The sequence below is a fragment of the Oncorhynchus keta genome, chromosome 33 (assembly GCF_023373465.1).
Source record: "Oncorhynchus keta strain PuntledgeMale-10-30-2019 chromosome 33, Oket_V2, whole genome shotgun sequence".
Classification (NCBI taxonomy): domain Eukaryota; kingdom Metazoa; phylum Chordata; class Actinopteri; order Salmoniformes; family Salmonidae; genus Oncorhynchus; species Oncorhynchus keta.
In genome coordinates this window covers 3,560,276-3,581,196 of record NC_068453.1, presented here as the reverse complement: position 1 = coordinate 3,581,196, position 20,921 = coordinate 3,560,276, and the positions used below count along the sequence as shown (strand labels likewise).

General features: G+C 42.7%; 1 protein-coding gene across 1 annotated transcript; it reads left to right on the top strand.

Annotated features, from left to right (window-relative positions):
• The first annotated feature begins 807 nt into the window (after positions 1-807).
• On the top strand, positions 808-16,294 carry LOC118365918 (trafficking regulator of GLUT4 1-like). The gene is made up of 3 exons (XM_035748216.2): positions 808-1,223; positions 13,683-13,806; positions 14,031-16,294. Exons 1-3 carry the CDS (start codon positions 819-821, stop codon positions 14,051-14,053), a joined length of 552 nt encoding a protein of 183 aa, XP_035604109.2. The 5' UTR covers positions 808-818; the 3' UTR covers positions 14,054-16,294.
• The last annotated feature ends 4,627 nt before the right edge of the window (positions 16,295-20,921 follow it).

Below are 20,921 nucleotides of genomic sequence, written 5' to 3'. Positions count from 1 at the left end.
TTACGACCTGCTCTTGTGGCAGCAGGTCACATATTTTCTTGCTGGGATTACACACTGTGATATTTTGCCTAACAGATGAGATAGTTTGTCAAAATTTGATTTGTGTTAAAATGCTTTGTGGGTTTGTGTAATTTCAGCGAAATATGTGTCTCTTATAGGGTCCTACATTTGGCAGGAGGTTAGAAAGTGCAGCTCAGTTTCCATCTCTAACTATCTTACTGCTATCTCTCTGTCTCTATGTATGTCTCTCTTTCCCATACACATTTTTAATACTAATGTTTAGTCTTAGACACAGGACTAGGCTAGTGATCCACCCTAATGTCTCTGGCGCACGTAAAAATGGTCAATTAGTTTCAGACGTGGTTTTTAAACATGGTTTTTGCTCGGTCGTGTAATGTAGCCTAATGCAGTGGTCCAGCCACTGAGGGGATGCTGATCATTATAGGGAGTGGTAATACACACAAGGGGTTTCCATTTGAAAAAGCAGGGCTTGCACTTACCTCAGTGAAGACTGGAGAACCGGGTGGAACGAGAGATACATCAATATCATCACGCTTGGATATATTGGCAAGATTCAATTGCTTGTTTTTTTAGTGTACAATTCAATAACTTTGTATTGATATTAGATATGTTATTTTATCATCTATAATCAAATTAATGTGTTCAAACGACTGTTAATGCTGATGACTACCGCCCAAAGGAGAGTTTACTCATCTGACACCCTGATTTCATCAAAGGAAAGTTCATACAACATTTAATTCAAAAAGGGATTTCCGACGCTTGTCTTGGAGGAATATATCGAAATTTGTATCTAAAGAATGGCTATCAACACGGATGCCGCATTTGGTAAAAGCGCCCTGGGGGAGAGGGAAGTCTCACATCCCACCGACTTCCAAGACACAGAGAAACTCCTGAGCGCCGTGACCACCGAACCCACCGGGGAAAGCAGCCTCAAACCTTCCCACACATCTCTCAACTTGAGAAGTAGCATCCATTCCCCGAATGCCGAGCAGACCGGACACCAATCGCCATTAAGGTCAGGCTCTGCGCCAGTGTCCCCGTCCCAGCTGAGCTTCGGACCCCCCTTCGGACCCCCCCTCCTCCTCCTCCGCTCCCCGGTGCCACCCGGTTCAGAGCCGCCTAGCTACCTGTGGCTTGCGGTGTTGTCGTGCTTTTGTCTTGCTGTGCCGGTGAACATGTTCGCGCTGTGGTATGCTCACATGGTAAGTTCTTGCTTTGGCCTGTGGTATGGTAACAACATAACTTAATCATATTCTCTAGTGCTTTGTATCTGGAATATCACCAATCTTATAGGCCGACCCAATAACATCACCATATATTAGTGCATTTGGGGGTATTTTGAGAGATGGTGCGGTGCATTCTCTAAGATATTTTGCTTTCAACCTATAGTAATATGTATGTGTGGGAAGGGCCAGCCCTAACCGTTTGGGGTCCTAAACAAAATTTTGTGGGCAAACGCTTCAGAGACATTTTTTTGTTTTTAAGTTAATTTCCTGCAATTCCAAACCAAGGGGAGTAGAGACACATTTTGCCATTTTAATGCAAACTTTCTGTAATTCTACACATTTTGCCATGCGGCAGAAAGAGGTTTAGCAATTTTATAACACGTTTCATGCAGTTCTACTCAGTTTGCTACGAGACAACTAATTTCCTGTAATTCTACACATTTTGCAATGGGGTGGAGAGGCATTTTTGCAGTGTTAAAACAAATTTCCTGTAATTCTACACATTTTGCCAAGACTTATGCCATGTTAATTATATCTGAGTTAGAGTGACTAACAAAATGTCACGATTTACTAGGAGTGGTGGGTGGAATCAGGCGCAGAGAGCAGGGTTCAGTAGATTGTCAATTTATTCTCCGGCGCACAAAAACGGTCACGCCAACACACAGGGCGCATACAATAGACCGGCCCAAACACAGGACCAAAATAGTCCGGAGAATAACCACACGAAAAAAACACCATACAAAAGAGTAACAAAAACAATCCCGCACAAAACAAGGGCGGGACAACCTACTATATATATAGGGACACTAATTAAACTAAAATACACACAGGTGAAAGTAATAAGACAAAACCAACAGACAAACGAAAAAGGGATCGGTAGTGGCTAGTAGGACGGTGACGACGACCGCCGAGCACCACCCGAACAGGCAGGGGAGCCAACTTCGGCGGAAGTCGTGACACAAAATCAATGTGGGCCTCCTGGAAGTCAGGGCCCCTGGGCACATGCCCTGCATGTCCGGATGGTATTCGGCCACGACTACTAAGAGTTTAGATAGCTGGCTTGACTAACTTCCCAATCCAAAAACGGTTTGCTGCCATGGCTAATTGAGTGACTGTCAGTGACTGACATAACAAGAGAAAAATTGATGATGCACAACCAAATGCACAACCCCAACTGTGTTTCTGGGGGTTGGGGGCCTGTCATGCCAAATAATGTCCCCTGGCCAAATAGTGTCCCCCTCTACATCACAATGGAATTCGTTAAACTATTAGCTGTTCATTGCTATATCAACGGTGTGATGACCTAATGATTATAATTGTGGAGATCATTTCACCAAAAATTATGTTCTTGTCATGTTCTTGTCATCATCAAACAAGGCTGATTTCCGCAACAATTTTGCTGTTAAAACAAGTTTTGTTTAGCTAATAAAATGAAAACATGAATTCTAACTACTTTTTCGGACCTTGTTAATGTTACAACATGAAATCCATGTCTTAAACATTGCTACGTTTTGGAAATGGCAAAGAAAACGTTTAATCTCCTTGACACAAAGTGACTTACCTTACGAGGTCAGCTAATTCCCACTACATTCATTTGCAAATCCATTTGATTCATACACTGGTTTGTCTGGCTGTCATGTTTCCCTTATCTACAGTGAAATAATATAATTTCAGTTGTCTACTATGATTCATCTCGTACAGCTCATTAGTACACCCTTGTGGTTGAATATATATTTATCTATTATAGGTCCTGGGATACAACAATGAATCATGTGGAACAAATAAATACCATCAAAGGATACCTTTTTACAATAATGAACACCTTATGAAACTGCTGTTTTAATACATAAACTTTGTTTTTGGTACAGTTGTGTCCATTAATTTATTTTAACCGATTATTTCTTTGGACACTCATGGAAATCAGACTGAAATACTTAATTCTGGTGTGTGGAATAAAGAGGTGGGTGCTGTGCGGTTGAGAGGTTCTGCCTGTCACTTGTTCTCAACAGACAATCTTGGAAGTGGGACTTGAAGAGGGAGACTGCGAAGACCAGGCACTGCTGCTCTCTTTGTTCTGAGTGTTTGCATTGCTGTGTTTTTGGTTAATCTGTGTATCTCACATATTATATGCCCAGTATGATACAGCTAGGAAACTCTATTAGCAGATAATGACGACATGATAATAACAGTAGCTTTAGATTATGGAGGGGATGTGATGAGTGGGCAGATTGTTGGGCAATCAGAAGTCACTAGATGCAGAATTTTGTCTGGAGGGAGAGGAGAAAAAGAGATAAAGGATGAGGAGAGAAGAAAGAGGCAGAATCAAGAGATGCTTGATCAGGTGCTGCAGCTAGTTCTTCCTGTCACTTGTCCTCGACAGGCAGCCAGTCGCAGTCAGGGGTTCAGTAACATGGGCCTGGTTTAGTTGGAAGCCCTCTCACCACGTCAAGGTACAGGCCAATGATTTTTTATTTTACCCAGTTTGATTAAGGCCTTTATTAACCCCCTACTCTATCTTTGTAGTGTTTGACCTGATGGGGTGTAACGAGTTCGCTGAGAGTCGGAAAGCATGTTCAGGGAGTGAGTGTTTAAATAAATAAAGAAACAATGAACCCAAAAAAACAAACAAACGCACCAACATGAAAACAGAGTCAGAGTTTTTTTCGACTTCCGCCGCCGACAGAGATCACAGCCTCGCTTCGCGTTCCTAGGAAACTATGCAGTAGTTTGTTTTTTTACGTGTTATTTCTTACATTGGTACCTCAGGTAATCTTAGGTTTCATTACATACAGTCGGGAGGAACTACTGAATATAAGAGCAACGTCAACTCACCATCATTACGACCAGGAATATGACTTTACCGAAGCGGATACTGTGTTCTGCCTTCCACCCAGGACAATGGATCGGATCACAGCTGGCGACCCAAAACAACGTCGTCGTAAAAGAGGCAAACAAATTAGTCTTCTGGTCAGGCTCCGGGGCGGGCACATCGCGCACCACTCCCTAGCATACTACTCGCCAATGTCCAGTCTCTTGACAACAAGGTTGATGAAATCCGAGCAAGGGTAGCATTCCAGAGAGACATCAGAGACTGTAACGTTCTTTGCTTCACGGAAACATGGCTCACTCGAGAGACTCTATCGGAGTCGGTGCAGCTAGCTGGTTTCATCACGCATCGCGCCGACAGAAACAAGCATCTTTCTGGTAAGAAGAGGGGCGGGGGGGTATGCCTTATGAATAATGAGACGTGGTGTGATCATAACAACATACAGGAACTCAAGTCCTTCTGTTCACCTGACTTAGAATTCCTCACAATCAAATGTCGACCGCACTATCTACCAAGGGAATTCTATTCGATTATAATCACAGCCGTATATATTCCCCCCCCAAGCAGACACATCGAGGGCCCTGAACTAACTTTATTTGACTTTATGCAAACTGGAAACCACATATCCTGAGGCTGCATTCATTGTAGCTGGGGATTTTAACAATGCTAATCTGAAAACAAGACTCCCTAAATTATTTCAGCATATCAATTGCGCAACCAGGGCTGGTAAATCCCTAGATCATTGTTATTCTAACTTCCACGACGCATGTAAGGCCCTCCCCCACCCTCCTTTCGGAAAAGCTGACCACGACTCAATTTTCTTGCACCAAGCCTACAGACAGAAACTAAAACAAGAAGCTCCCGCGCTCAGGTCTGTTCAACGCTGGTCCGACCAATCTGATTCCACGCTTCAAGACTGCTTCGTCACGTGGATTGGAATATGTTCCGCATTGCGTCCAACAACAAAATTGACGAATACGCTGTTTCGGTGAGCGAGTTCATTAGAACATTAAAACATTCCCAAACCAGAAACCGTGGATTGATGGCAGCATTCGCGTGAAACTGAAAGTGCGAACCACTGCCTTTAACCAGGGCAAGGTGACCGGAAACATGACCGAATACAAACAGTGTAGCTATTCCCTCAGCAAGGCAATCAAACAAGCTCAGCGTCAGTATAGAGACAAAGTAGAGTCTAAAGTAAGGGAATTACCCCCCTGAATTGGACAAAAATGAATGGGAAGTCATTGGCATCGGACAAACCATATACACATTGTCCAATACCACCCAATTCGGCGTTGATTCATGCAAAGTGTATTGCAAATGCCAATTGTCAATTGTTTGCAAATTGCAAATGCAAATAGTCAATTATTGTCAATTACACATGTGTAAGAACTGTATGAATATACTTTTGTCCAATTTTATTATCATAATTGTTATTTATTTTTTACATGCGCATAAGGAATATGTTTTGTCCATTTTCAATATGATTTCATTGGAAGTCAAAAGTCAAAAATGTCAAAATTTTGTAAAAAAAACTTCACACCCTTAAAAAAGTGCTTTCTGGACCGTTTTTCGAAATTCTTTTGAATTTTGTGTCAATTACACACGTATAATAATTGTATCAACATACTTTTGTCCAATTTTATTATCATAATATTTGTTTTTTTTTTACATGCGCATAAGGAATATGTTTTGTCCATTTACAATATGATTTCATAGGAAGTCAAAAGTCGAAAATGTGAACTTTAAAAAAAAAACGTATCACCCTCGTAAAAAAGTGCTTTCTGGACTGTTTTTCAAAATTGTTTCGATTTTATGTAAATTAATGACGTGTAAGAACTGTATGAAAATGCTTTTGTAACATTTTATTATCATAATTTTTTTAAAAACTTGTGCATAAGGAATATGATTTGTCCATTTGAAATATGATTTCATAGGAAGTCAAAAGTCAAAGTCAAAAGTCACTTTTTTTGGGGCCAAATGCCATAAGAAATTTGACATGCTCAAAAATCCTGCAGAAATGCAAAATTGACTGGCCCGATGAACTCGGGATGGCCGGGCAGTGATAGTTGTTCGTTTCCATCACTCGTTGTGTTGATTTCATCATGTCCATTTGGTGATGTTTTTTTCACTATAGAATCATATTGCAAATGCACGTGCATTTGCAATATGTTTCAATGGGCATTTACCATCACGAATTTGGCATGCTCAAAAATCCTGCAGAAATGCAAAATTGACTGGCCTGATGAACACAGGATGGCCTGGCAGTGATAGTTGCTCCTTTCCATCGCTCGTTGTGTTGATTTCATTATGTCCATTTGTTTATGTTTTCTCACTTTTGCAAAGTCACTGTGCATTTGCAATATGGTTCAATGGGCATGTACCATCACAAATTCTTCATGCAATAAAAATCCTGCAGGAATGCAAAATTGACTGGCCTGATGAACACAGGATGGCCTGGCAGTGATAGTTGTTCCTTTCCATCGCTCGTTGTGTTGATTTCATCATGTCCAGTTGGTGATGTTTTTTCACTATAGAATCATATTGCAAATGCACGTGCATTGTTGTGCAACTGGTGATTGAAAATAGGCACCTGGTAACCCAAAAATAAAAATATGGTTGTAAATGCATTTACCAGGACTCCTATTGACCATGCCCGCTATAGGAGTACCCTCCTACGACCCTCTATCTATGGGGGCCGTCCTGAGTGCTTTATGGACTGTTTAAAATATTCTGATGGATAAGCATTGTTGTGCAACTGGTGATTGAAAATAGGCACCTGGTAACCCAAAAATAAAAATATGGTTGTAAATGCATTTACCGGTCAAATCAAATCAAATCAAATCAAATTTTATTTGTCACATACACATGGTTAGCAGATGTTAAATGCGAGTGTAGCGAAATGCTTGTGCTTCTAGTTCCGACAATGCAGTGATAACCAACAAGTAATCTAACTAACAATTCCAAAACTACTGTCTTATACACAGTGTAAGGGGATAAGGAATATGTACATAAGGATATATGAATGAGTGATGGTACAGAGCAGCATACAGTAGATGGTATCGAGTACAGTATATACATATGAGATGAGTGTGTAGACAAAGTAAACAAAGTGGCATAGTTAAAGTGGCTAGTGATACATGTGTTACATAAGGATGCAGTCGATGATGTAGAGTACAGTATATACATATGCATATGAGATGAATAATGTAGGGTAAGTAACATTATATAAGGTAGCATTGTTTAAAGTGGCTAGTGATATATTTACATAATTCCCATCAATTCCCATTATTAAAATGGCTGGAGTTGGGTCAGTGTCAATGACAGTGTGTTGGCAGCAGCCACTCACTGTTAGTGGTGGCTGTTTAACAGTCTGATGGCCTTGAGATAGAAGCTGTTTTTCAGTCTCTCGGTCCCAGCTTTGATGCACCTGTACTGACCTCGCCTTCTGGATGATAGCGGGGTGAACAGGCAGTGGTTTGGGTGGTTGATGTCCTTGATGATCTTTATGGCCTTCCTGTAACAACGGGTGGTGTAGGTGTCCTGGAGGGCAGGTAGTTTGCCCCCGGTGATGCGTTGTGCAGTCCTCACTACCCTCTGGAGAGCCTTACGGTTGAGGGCGGAGCAGTTGCCGTACCAGGCGGTGATACAGCCCGCCAGGATGCTCTCGATTGTGCATCTGTAGAAGTTTGCGAGTGCTTTTGGTGACAAGCCGAATTTCTTCAGCCTCCTGAGGTTGAATAGGCGCTGCTGCGCCTTCTTCACGACGCTGTCAGTGTGAGTGGACCAATTCAGTTTGTCTGTGATGTGTATGCCGAGGAACTTAAAACTAGCTACCCTCTCCACTACTGTTCCATCGATGTGGATAGGGGGTGTTCCCTCTGCTGTTTCCTGAAGTCCACAATCATCTCCTTAGTTTTGTTGACGTTGAGTGTGAGGTTATTTTCCTGACACCACACTCCGAGGGCCCTCACCTCCTCCCTGTAGGCCGTCTCGTCGTTGTTGGTAATCAAGCCTACCACTGTTGTGTCGTCCGCAAACTTGATGATTGAGTTGGAGGCGTGCGTGGCCACGCAGTCGTGGGTGAACAGGGAGTACAGGAGAGGGCTCAGAACGCACCCTTGTGGGGCCCCCGTGTTGAGGATCAGCGGGAGGAGATGTTGTTGCCTACCCTCACCACCTGGGGGCGGCCCGTCAGGAAGTCCAATACCCAGTTGCACAGGGCGGGGTCGAGACCCAGGGTCTCGAGCTTGATGACGAGCTTGGAAGGTACTATGGTGTTGAATGCCGAGCTGTAGTCGATGAACAGCATTCTCACATAGGTATTCCTCTTGTCCAGGTGGGTTAGGGCAGTGTGCAGTGTGGTTGAGATTGCATCGTCTGTGGACCTATTTGGGCGGTAAGCAAATTGGAGTGGGTCTAGGGTGTCAGGTAGGGTGGAGGTGATATGGTCCTTGACTAGTCTCTCAAAGCACTTCATGATGACGGAAGTGAGTGCTACGGGGCGGTAGTCGTTTAGCTCAGTTACCTTAGCTTTCTTGGGAACAGGAACAATGGTGGCCCTCTTGAAGCATGTGGGAACAGCAGACTGGTATAGGGATTGATTGAATATGTCCGTAAACACACCGGCCAGCTGGTCTGCGCATGCTCTGAGGGCGCGGCTGGGGATGCCGTCTGGGCCTGCAGCCTTGCGAGGGTTAACACGTTTAAATGTCTTACTCACCTCGGCTGCAGTGAAGGAGAGACCGCATGTTTCCGTTGCAGGCCGTGTCAGTGGCACTGTATTGTCCTCAAAGCGGGCAAAAAGTTATTTAGTCTGCCTGGGAGCAAGACATCCTGGTCCGTGACTGGGCTGGATTTCATCTTGTAGTCCGTGATTGACTGTAGACCCTGCCACATGCCTCTTGTGTCTGAGCCGTTGAATTGAGATTCCACTTTGTCTCTGTACTGACGCTTAGCTTGTTTAATAGCCTTGCGGAGGGAATAGCTGCACTGTTTGTATTCAGTCATGTTGCCAGACACCTTGCCCTGATTAAAAGCAGTGGTTCGCGCTTTCAGTTTCACTCGAATGCTGCCATCAATCCACGGTTTCTGGTTAGGGAATGTTTTTATCGTTGCTATGGGAACGACATCTTCGACGCACGTTCTAATGAACTCGCACACCGAATCAGCGTATTCGTCAATATTCCCATCTGACGCAATACGAAACATGTCCCAGTCCACGTGATGGAAGCAGTCTTGGAGTGTAGAGTCAGCTTGGTCTGACCAGCGTTGGACAGACCTCAGCGTGGGAGCCTCTTGTTTTAATTTCTGCCTGTAGGCAGGGATCAGCAAAATGGAGTCGTGGTCAGCTTTTCCGAAAGGGGGCGGGGCAGGGCCTTATATGCGTCGCGGAAGTTAGAGTAACAATGATCCAAGGTTTTACCACCCCTGGTTGCGCAATCGATATGCTGATAAAATTTAGGGAGTCTTGTTTTCAGATTGGCTTTGTTAAAATCCCCAGCTACAATGAATGCAGCCTCCGGATAAATGTTTTCCAGTTTGCAAAGAGTTAAATAAAGTTCGTTCAGAGCCATCGATGTGTCTGCTTGGGGGGGATATATACGGCTGTGATTATAATCGAAGAGAATTCTCTTGGAAGATAATGCGGTCTACATTTGATTGTGAGGAATTCTAAATCAGGTGAACAGAAGGATTTGAGTTCCTGTATGTTTCCTTCATCACACCATGTCCCGTTAGTCATGAGGCATACGCCCCCGCCACTCTTCTTACCAGAGAGATGTTTGTTTCTGTCCGCGCGATGCGTGGAGAAACCCGTTGGCTGCACCGCCCTGGATAGCGTCTTCCCAGTAAGCCATGTTTCCGTAAAGCAAAGAACGTTACAGTCTCTGATGTCCCTCTGGAATGCCACCCTTGCTCGGATTTCATCAACCTTGTTGTCGAGAGACTGGACATTGGCAAGAAGAATACTGGGAAGTGGTGCGCGATGTGCCCTTTTTCGGAGTCTGACCAGAACACCGCCGCGTTTCCCTCTTTTTCGTAGTCGTTTCCTTGGGTCGCTGCAAGCGATCCATTCCGTTGTCCTGTTTGTAAGGCAGAACACAGGATCCGCGTCGCGGAAAACATATTCTTGGTCGTACTGATGGTGAGTTGACGCTGATCTTATATTCAGTAGTTCTTCTCGACTGTATGTAATGAAACCTAAGATGACCTGGGGTACTAATGTAAGAAATAACACGTAAAAAACAAAAAACTGCATAGTTTCCTAGAACGCGAAGCGAGGCGGCCATCTCAGTCGGCGCTTTGTTCCCATAGCAGTGCCCGCTATGGGAACAAAGGATGGCCGGGCAGTGATGGTTGTTCCTTTCCATCACTCGTTGTGTTGATTTCATCATGTCCATTTTGTGATGTTTTTTCACTGTTGAATCATATTGCAAGTGCACGTGCATTTGCAATATGGTTCAATGGGCATTTACCATAAGAAATTTGACATGCTCAAAAATCCTGCAGAGATGCAAAATTGACTGGCTAGATGAACTCGGGATGGCCGGGCATTGATAGTGGGTCTTCTCCATCGCTCGTTGTGTTGATTTCATTATGTCCATTTGTTTATGTTTTCTCACTTTTGCAAAGTCACTGTGCATTTGCAATATGGTTCAATGGGCATGTACCATCACGATTTTGTCATGCTATAAAAATCCTGCAGGAATGCGAAATTGACTGGCCCGATGAACTCGGGATGGCTGGGCAGTGATTCTGGTTCATCTCAATCGCTCGTTAGGGTTGATTTCAGAATGTCACTTTGGTGATGGTACCTCACTGTTTAAACATATTGCAAATGGACAAGAGTCACCAGCAAGTCACCGTCCATCAGTCAATTAGATATCATTCTGACACCAAACTGATACAAACTGACACCAAACCCCCTTTTTCCAACTCGTTTAGTAGCCAACTATCACAAACTTCAGAGCTGGCCTAAAATTCACAATGCCTTCGGTTCAAACCATAAAAAAAAACACAAAACACGTAGTTACGTGAACTCGGCACGGCCTAGAGAATATGGAAATGCCATTGCAGGCTCTGTGTGTCTTTAAGCACCGCACTTTGTCACTCCATCCTTGCTGTGTGTGTGTTTCTGTGTGTGTGTGTGACAGAGAGCTTTTCTTTGACATCTGTTGGGAGAAATGACTGACTTACAGTTTATGGGGGTTGCCTAATCACACATAGGAAGTTTTGAAAAGATCTGACCTTTTTAACCCTTGGAAACTGCCACTGTGACACCATTTAAGGCACTTCCGGTTGGCACAGGAAGCTATAAATAAACTCATATCATGATTGGCGAATGCCTTTACAGAATCCTGAGTTTTAAGTCTTTACGTTAAGAACTGAGTTATTTACGGAGGGTTTTGTGTTATTTCAGAAAATCATAGAAAATCACAGAAATCTCGCAGAGCTCCGCAGCACACTTTAAAAAGATTCGTATGAACACCCTGCAACTGGATCTGTAACCGTTGAATTGTTTTTTACATAAATCCTTCCAGTTATCTAACAGTAACAGTAATAGAAACTAAATGCTTATGTTACCCTGAATTGTGAATTTCTCTGTCCCACTACGAATGTTGCGCCTCTTGTCGAGATCAATGGTGCCTTCATAGTACTTCGCCTGGTTGGAAAGATAAAAGAAAATCTCCTTGAGGGATGCCATTAAAGTGCAAGCCACACACAAACAGAAAGCTGCTACAATAACAGTTAGCTAGCTAGATAAACAGAAAGCTGCTACAATTAGCTAGCTAACTTAGATAACGTTAGCTAAATAAAACTGAGGTAAATAAGTCCATTAGCTAGCAATGTGAATATAAAAAACATCTAAAAACAACTTAAATGATTTATTCCTATTTAACAATATTTTCTTACATAAAGACAAATATATCACATCAAATTGTATTGGTCACATACACATGGTTAGCAGATGTTAATGCGAGTGTAGCGAAATGTTTGTGCTTCTAGTTCCGACTGTGCTGTAATATCTAACAAGTAATCAAACAATTTCACAACAACTACCTTATACACACACAAGTGTAAAGGAATGAATAAGAATATGTACATAGAAATATATAAGGATGAGCGATAGCCGAACGGCATAGGCAAGATGCAGTAGATGGTATAGAGTACAGTATATACGTATGAGATGAGTAATGTAGGGTATGTAAACATTATTTAAGGTGGCATTGTTTAAAGTGACTAGTGATCCATTTATTACATCCAATTTTGAATTATTAAAGTGGCTAGAGATTGAGTCAGTATGTTGGCAGCAGCCACTCAATGTTAGTGATGGCTGTTTAACAGTCTGATGGCCTTGAGATAGAAGCTGTTTTACAGTCTCTTCGTCCCAGCTTTGATGTACCTGTACTGACCTCGCATTCTGGATGATAGCGGGGTGAACAGGCAGTGGCTCGGGTAGTTGTTGTTCTTGATGATCTTTTTGGCCTTCCTGTGACATTGGATAGTGTAGGTGTCCTGGAGGGCAGGTAGTTTGCCCCCGGTGATGTGTTGTGCCGACTACACTCTGGAGAGCCTTACGGTTGTGGGCGGAGCAGTTGCCGTACCTGGGGGTGATACAGCCCGACAGGATGCTCTCGATTGTGCATCGGTAAAGGTTTGTGAGTGTTTTTCGTGACAAGCTCAATTTCTTCAGCCCCCTGAGGTTGAAGAGGCGCTGTTGCGCCTTCTTCACAACACTATCTGTATGCACGGACCATTTCAGTTTGTCTGTGATGTGTATGCCAAGGAACTTAAAACTTTCCACCTTCTCCACTACTGCACCGTCGATGTGGATAGGAGGGTGCTCCTTCTGCTGTTTCCTGAAGTCCACGATCAAACTCCTTTTATTTCTCCTTTTATGTTATTTTCCTGGTAAAGAAATAGTGTTCTCTTTCCAGTGTTCTCGGTCGTCTGAAGCAGCAGGTAGTCAGCAGGTTGTCACTATCAAAAACACCGTCCTTGGAGAGCAATTCTGAGGTAATAATTCTGTGTGGACTGAGCAAGCACTTCTGAGGTGAACTAGAACTAGAAGTGCTGGTGTCCTGGTTCCTTTGTGACCACTACAAGGAAATCAAGCAACCAGCATAGCAATGGACACTTTGGTTCAATACATAATCCGGTCAGAATGTTGCAAGTTCTAGCAACACCTCTAGCATCGAATCCCATTGTGACGTTGAGAGGGACACTATTTGGCAAGGGGACATTATTTGGCATGACAGGCCCTAAGCAACCACTGATGTCGCTTATGCTTGGAGCCGGCCCTACATGTGTATGTGTGTCATTTCTACACAAATTTTGGCAATAAGTATGCTAACAGATACTCATAGACTTTCAGTCATTGCACTAATGCTAGTTAGCATTGGCTTCCGAAACTCCCTCGAACTTCCTTCATACACGACACAGAGACATAAAAATGGTATCCTCGAGTTCATCTCACTCTCACTTTGCCAAAATACCAAAGTATCCCTTTAAATAAATGCTTTAGTTACCGTCTCTTATTGCCCCACATTCCCTCTACTCTGTCTCTCTCACCCCACTCCCATCTCTGTCTCTCGCTTGCTCTCTAGTCGCAGTCTGTTCTCCAGACCGGGGATGTAGACGGAGCTAAGAGGCTGGGTCGTCTCTCTCTGCTGCTCAGCTGTATCTCCATGTTCCTGGGTGTGGCCGTCATCATCTTCATAGTGGTCACCGGTAGGTTGTACACACACACACACACACACACACACACACACACACACACACACACACACACACACACACACACACACACACACACACACACACACACACACACACACACACACACACACACACACACACACACACACACACAGATCTACTGTATTCTAACTCTCTCTCTCTCTCTCTCTCTCTCTCTCTCTCTCTCTCTCTCTCTCTCTCTCTCTCTCTCTCAGGAGACATCCTCAGATTAAAATAAATGAGCATTGAGTAGAGGTGGAACAAGCTTAATACCAAAGAAAAGCAACACTGAAAACTGAAGTCATGAATGAATTCAAGCCAAACCAAAGAATAGAAGCCATCACTTACATTCTGCGAGAATATGCTCTGTTATGATCCAAAGCCCAAAGGGAGGAAAGTAGAATGAGTGAAATATCTTTGACTCTAAGCAAGGCTACTCTGAAACAACAGGAAGAACTCTATGATCAGTAACAGTACTACCATAATCTATTCACACGCATTACAAAGGTATTTCATAACATAGGTACCATATACCAGTGTGCTTCCATGTGCTTTTTCTAAAGAGTATACAAAAGTTTTAACTGCTGCTGAGGCTCACAATGGACTCTCATGGCCGTCATTCCTCCAGTGTCTCTTAGAGTGCATCTCAAATGGCACCCTATTCCCTATAAAGTGCACTACTTTAGACCTGGGCCCATCAAGCCCATAGAGTTCTGGTCAAAATTAGTGTACACAGTGCCTTGCAAATGTATTCATCCCCCTTGGAATTTTTCCTATTTAGTTGCATTACAACCTGTAGTTTAAATGTTTTTTATTTGGATTTCATGTAATGGACAAACACAAAATAGTCCAAATTGGTGAAGTGAAATGAAAAATAGTACCTGTTTAAAAATGTTAAAACAAAAGGAAAAGTGGTGCGTGCATATGTATTCACCCCATTTGCTATGAAGCCCCTAAATAAGATCTGGTGCAACCAGTGATCTTCAGAAGTCACATAATTAGTCAAATTATAAAGTCCACCTGTGTGCAATCTAAGTGTCACATGATCTGTCACATGATCTCAGTATATATACACCTGTTCTGAAAGGCCCCAGAATCTGCAACACCACCAAGCAAGCGGCATCATGAAGACCAAGGAGCTCTCCAAACATGTCAGGGACAAAGTTGAAGAAGTACAGATCAGGGTTGGGTTATAAAAAAATATTAGAAACCTTGAACATCCCACAGAGCACCATTAAATCCATTATACAAAAAATTGAAAGAATATGGTACCACAAAAAACCTGCCAAAAGAGGGCCAACCACCAAAAGTCAGACCAGGGAAGGAGGGCATTAATCAGAGAGGCAACCAAAGAGACCAAAGATAACCCTGAAGGAGCTGCAAAGCTCCACAGCGGAGATTGGAGTATCTGTCCATAGGACCACTTTAAGCCGTACAATCCACAGAGCTGGGCTTTATGAAAAGGTTTCCAGAAAAAAACAATCGAACACGTTTGGTGTTCACCAAAAGGTATGTGGGAGACTCACCAAACATATTGAAGAAGGTACTCTGGTCAGATGAGTCTAAAAGTGTGCTTTTTGGCCATCATGGAAAACGCTATGTCTGGCACAAACCCAACACCTCTCATCATCCCGAGAATACCATCCCCACGGTGAAGCATGGTGGTGGCAGCATCATGCTGTAGAGATGTTTTTCATTGGCAGGGACTGGGAAACTGGTCAGAATTTTAAGGAATGATGGATGGCGCTAAATACAGGGAAATCCTTAGGGAAACCTGTTTCAGTCTTCCAGAGATTTGAGACTGGGATGGAGGTTCACCTTCCAGCAGGACAATGACCCTAAGCGTATTGCTAAAGCAGCACTCGAGTGGTTTAAGGGGAAACGTTTAAATGTCTTGGAATGGCCTCGTCAAAGCCCAGACCTCAATCCAATTGAGAATCTGTGGTATGACTTAAAGATTGCTGTACACCAGTGGAACCCATCCAACTTGAAATCCGAGTGGCTAGATGTGCCAATCTTAAAGAGACATAAAGAGACTTGTTTTAATTGCTGCAAAGGGTGGCTCTACAAATTGACTTTGGGTGGGTGAATAGTTATGCATGCTCAAGTTCAGGTTTTTTGTGTTATTCTTGTTTGTTTCACAAAAAATATAATTTGCATCTTCAAAGTGGTAGGCATGTTGTGTAAATCAAATGATGCCCCCCCCCAAAATAAAATCCATTTGAATTCCAGGTTGTAAGGCAACAAAAGGCAAAAATGCCAAGTGGGATGAATACTTTCGCAAGCCACTGTATAAAAAGGAATAAGGTGACATTAGGAAAGCATCCTTAGAGGGTTAGCTATGACTAATGATATGAGAATAGACGGAGCTGTTTTGTTAAGTGTGTTTTCATGTATGTGTTTGATTCCTGTAGTGTTTCTCGGAACTAAGAATATATAAATAGCTTTGTGAAGAATTAAAACAGCGTTTCTAACTCTTCATGGTGAGGATTGCTGGCTTGAAATATCAATTAATCTTGCACTACTATGCTGGCATATCACAAAACCTCTCCTTTAGTCCTAGATCCAGGACAAAGCTATGATAATCTTAAGGCTTATATCGGTTGAAAGTTTAAATTCTTGTTAAGAGTTGAAATCTCTGTTGTATTGAGACAATGATACTAAATATGTAACAGCAACCATGTTTAATACTACTACACCATTCCTCTGTATCCACTCTGCCAAGACATTTATTTGAATGGTTTTCTTATGCCGTATTTTTGCACGTCTGAAATCAACTTGAATAAGCATGGGGAACTGGTGTGTGAGCTTGTCAACGGAATCCCTCCCTCCACACACATTAACACATGTGTTCCAATGAGGCCCAAAAATACATTTTTACAATTATAGTTTTCAATTTTTACACTCAATATTCAAAATTAATATTGAACTCAACTTAAACAGTATTCCAGATAAAATGATGATTATCATAGTTATCATGTCATCATGCTTTGCTCTCTTTGGAGTGGTACCAACATGGCAATGATTTTTATTTTGTCCAAACTCCATTTTGACAAAAAAATTCAAGATACAGTGCCTTCAGAGGATATTTCTCCAAAAAGTACGATCTTTGTCCCCATGTGCAGTTACAAACCGTAGTCTGGCTTTTTTTATGGCGGTTTTGGAGCAATGGCTTCTTCCTTGCTGAGCGGCCTTTCAGGTTATGTCAATGAAGGACTCATTTTACTGTGGATATAGATACTTTTGTATCTGTTTCCTCCAGCATCTTCACAAGGTTCATGAATGTGGTACCTTCAGGCATTTGGAAATTGCTTCCAAGGATGGCCCAGACTTGTGGAGGTCTAAAACTTTTTCTGAGGTCTTGGCTGATTTCTTTTGATTTCCCCATGATGTCAAACAAAGAGGCATTGAATTTTGAAGGTAGGCCTCGAAATACATCCACAGGAACACCTCTAAATGACTCAAATTATGTCAATTAGCCTATCAGAAGCTTCTAAAGCCATGACATCATTTTCTGGAATTTTCCAAGCATTTTCCAAGCTGTTTAAGAGGGATCTATATGATAAGTAGTTTGTTATTATTAAAACAGAATATCAACAGGATAAGGCGGTCATAATCATAGGCATAGAATTGACACACTGGGGCTCTTGTTAGGTCTGTAAATGTGTCTTAATCGACATGCTACAGTTGAAGTTGGAAGTTTACATACACTTAGGTTGGAGTCATTAAAACTTGTTTTTCAACCACTCCACAAATTTCTTGTTAACAAACTATAGTTTGGGCAAGTCGGTTAGGACATCTACTTTGTGCATGACACAAGTCATTTTTCCAACAATTGTTTACAGACAGATTATTTCACTTATAATTCTCCGTTGTCCAGGAGAGAGGCTGATTGTAAGCTGCTCCAACTACGTCAGGATTCCCGTAGTGTGGCTGACTATGCGGTGGATTTTTGCACGTTGGCGGATGAGTGCCTGGAACCCAGAAGCCCTGTTCAACGTGTTCCATCACAGGTTGTCGGAGGGGATTAAAGATGAGATCGCAGCCGGGGAGCTACCCCTGGACCTCAACTCCCTCATAACCTTGACCATCTGGATCAATGGGTGGCTACGGGAACGTAGGAAGGAAAGGGGGTCGGTTCCCTGTTGCCGACGTTCATCCTCGAATTCCACTTCGCCTCTGAGGAATCCCAGAAATCCCTGACACCCACATTTCCGAGTGGATCTGATGTCAGGCAAAGTCTCTTAGGTCATGCAACTGGGCAGGGCTAGATTGTCTCCTGCTGAGCGCTTACGCTGACTTTAACACCCAGAGCTGTATGTATTGTGGAGCTACGGGACATTTTTTATTCTACCTGCCCATTAAAAAACCAGGCTCATCAAGGAGGTACGAGTACGAGTACGCTGGTGAGCTGTACGGGGAGTTTCCCATCTTCCATTACTCATACCTCTCTCCATGCTACCCATGCTATCTCTCCGGTTAGTCATAGACTGTGGGGCCGACGAGAGCTTTATGGATGCTACCCTGGTGTCAGAGCTCTCTCTATTCCCATGAATGGCAGAGCGTTGGATGGGCGCTTTATTGGCAGAGTCACCCACACTAGTTGTCCCATTAACCTGAGAGTGTCAGGTAGTCACAGTGAGTATATGCAGTTCCTGCCCATCTAAGCACCCTTGGTTTTGAGGATTTCCTGGCTCCAGAGGCACAATCCCCTGATCGACTGGGCTACTGGTTCTATCCTGGGTTGGAGCCCGTTTTGCCATGGGTATTGCCTGAAGTCGGCGCTGCCTGCCCCGGAACGTTTTCCTGCAGGCTTGGGAAAAGCCACGGACCTCTCCGCCGGAATACCATGACCTCTGGGAGGTTTTCAGCAAGGCCCATGCCATCGCACTTCCTCCGCATCGGCCCTTTGACTGCGCCATCAACCTTCTCCCGGGCACTACACCACCTTTGGTGTGGCTTTATTCCCTGTCAGGTCCGGAGACCAAGGCGATGGAGACATATATTGAGGACTCGCTGGCTGCAGGGAGTATCTGTCCTTCTGCCTCCTCCTCTGGCTCAGGGTTCTTTTTTTGTGGAGAAGAAGGACAAAACCCTGCGTACGTGTATCGACATGCATTAGATAATTGGCCCTCTTCCTGGGACTCACCCTCAAATGGGACCAAGCCTGGCCTGCTGAGGAGTGACGGACTGCATCCTAGCTGGAGGGTTGCTTTTATCTTATCTATCAACATAGACAGGGCTCTAACACCTCTAGTTCCACAATGAGATGGATATAATATTCACATTTTTGGTGACTTTCATTATTCCCATGGACAAGTCCACAGACCCACTCCAAAATGCTTTCTGAGCAATCATCGACTCGTCCAACATGTCTTGGAACCTACGCATTGCTTCAATCATACGCTGGATCTAGTTTTTGGAATAGATATTGTGGATCTAGATGTTTCTCCTCATAATCCTGACTATCGGACCACCATTTTATTAATCGCAACAAATAAGGATTATCAAAGCTGTTCTCCCTCAACCTATTCAAGGATGTCGGAGTACAAAAATCAGTTAACCTCTAAATGTCTAAGCTGTCTACTAAGCTAACATATGGAATTTTGTTAAGAGGTTCATACCATGGATCATTTAGCTATTTGATTTGGAATTTTAAGACCCCTTAATTAAGGTATACATAAAAAAATGGGTCTTATAGCCCATAGAAAAGCATTTAATAACACATTCTTAAATGGCAAAAAAAAGACAATTAAAAAAATGTATCATAAGGAATAAGGCTTAAGTGTTTGTCCTATATCTAGGAGATATAAGACAGCTCAGGAAATGTTTGTGTTTAACCCCTAATTTTTGTTGCCATAAAACTCCCTCCATAATTCCATTAATTTGTATGGATTACTTTACGAAGAGTCCAATGGCACTTGTGGGGTTTGCAAAACGGAGAATGCCATCGTGTTAGTTAGAGAGTTTTCCCTTTCCACAGTTGGGTCATATTGGTTTGTAGCCCAAACAGTTCGGACACCACAGACAGAAGTTAGCACATCACCATTACCGACTTCAGGCTTGCAGGGGTTATAGAGCAAAACGGACTACATAGACGTTTCACAAACATCGCTGTAGCTTTGCCACCTTCCACTGCAGATGCGGAAGAAGGGTAGAGACACAGCCCATGCCCCAAAAATGTATCTATAGCTTAAATTGACAGATGCTGATGGGGATTTTTTTATTATGTTTCTTAGATTGGCACACCCGTGAATCAATCTAAGTAACATAATATAAAAATGAATAGACTCTTAAGGATTTAACCACTTAACCCAGGATCTAAACGTAACCTTGCATAACACCCTAGATGCAGTCACAATGCTAACAATAAAAACTATTGTCACAAGAAACTAGCTCCTTGAAGCAAGTTTCCAGAAAATTGGAACAGAAATGGTGCTCGACCAAATTTGAAGCTTTCTGTCTAGCTTGGAAAGAAAGTACAGTGCAATATCAAAAAGCCCTCAGTGCTACACGATCAGCCTACTTTTCCAACCTGATTGAGAATAAAAACTATCAAAATGTATTGTTGATGCTGTCCCAAAGCTAACTAAAAAGCATCATTCCCCAGGTGAGGATGGCCTTCACTTCAGCAGTGATGACTTCATGAACTTCTCTGACAAAAAGATCATGATCATTAGAAAGCAAATTATGGACCCCTATTTGAATATGTGTACTTCTCCTGAACTCAGTTGTCCTGAGTCTGCACAGAACTGCCAGGACCTTGGATCATTGGAGACACTCAAGGTTTTTTAAAATCCTATATCTCTTAAAACCTCTTAGAGCTACCCCCTAGTTTTTTAAATTTCTGCCTGAAGACATACCCAAATCTAACAGCCTATAGCTCAGGCACAGAACCAAGGATATGCATATTCTTGGTACAATTTGAAAGAAAACACTCTGAAGTTTGCGGAAATGTGAATTGAATGTAGGAGAATATAACACAATAGATCTGGTTTAGATAATACAATGAAAAAAAACATACGTTTTACTTTTTCTTTTTATATCATCATCTTTAAAATGAACAAGATAAAACAAACATTCAGATAGGATGATGGGAACAATTT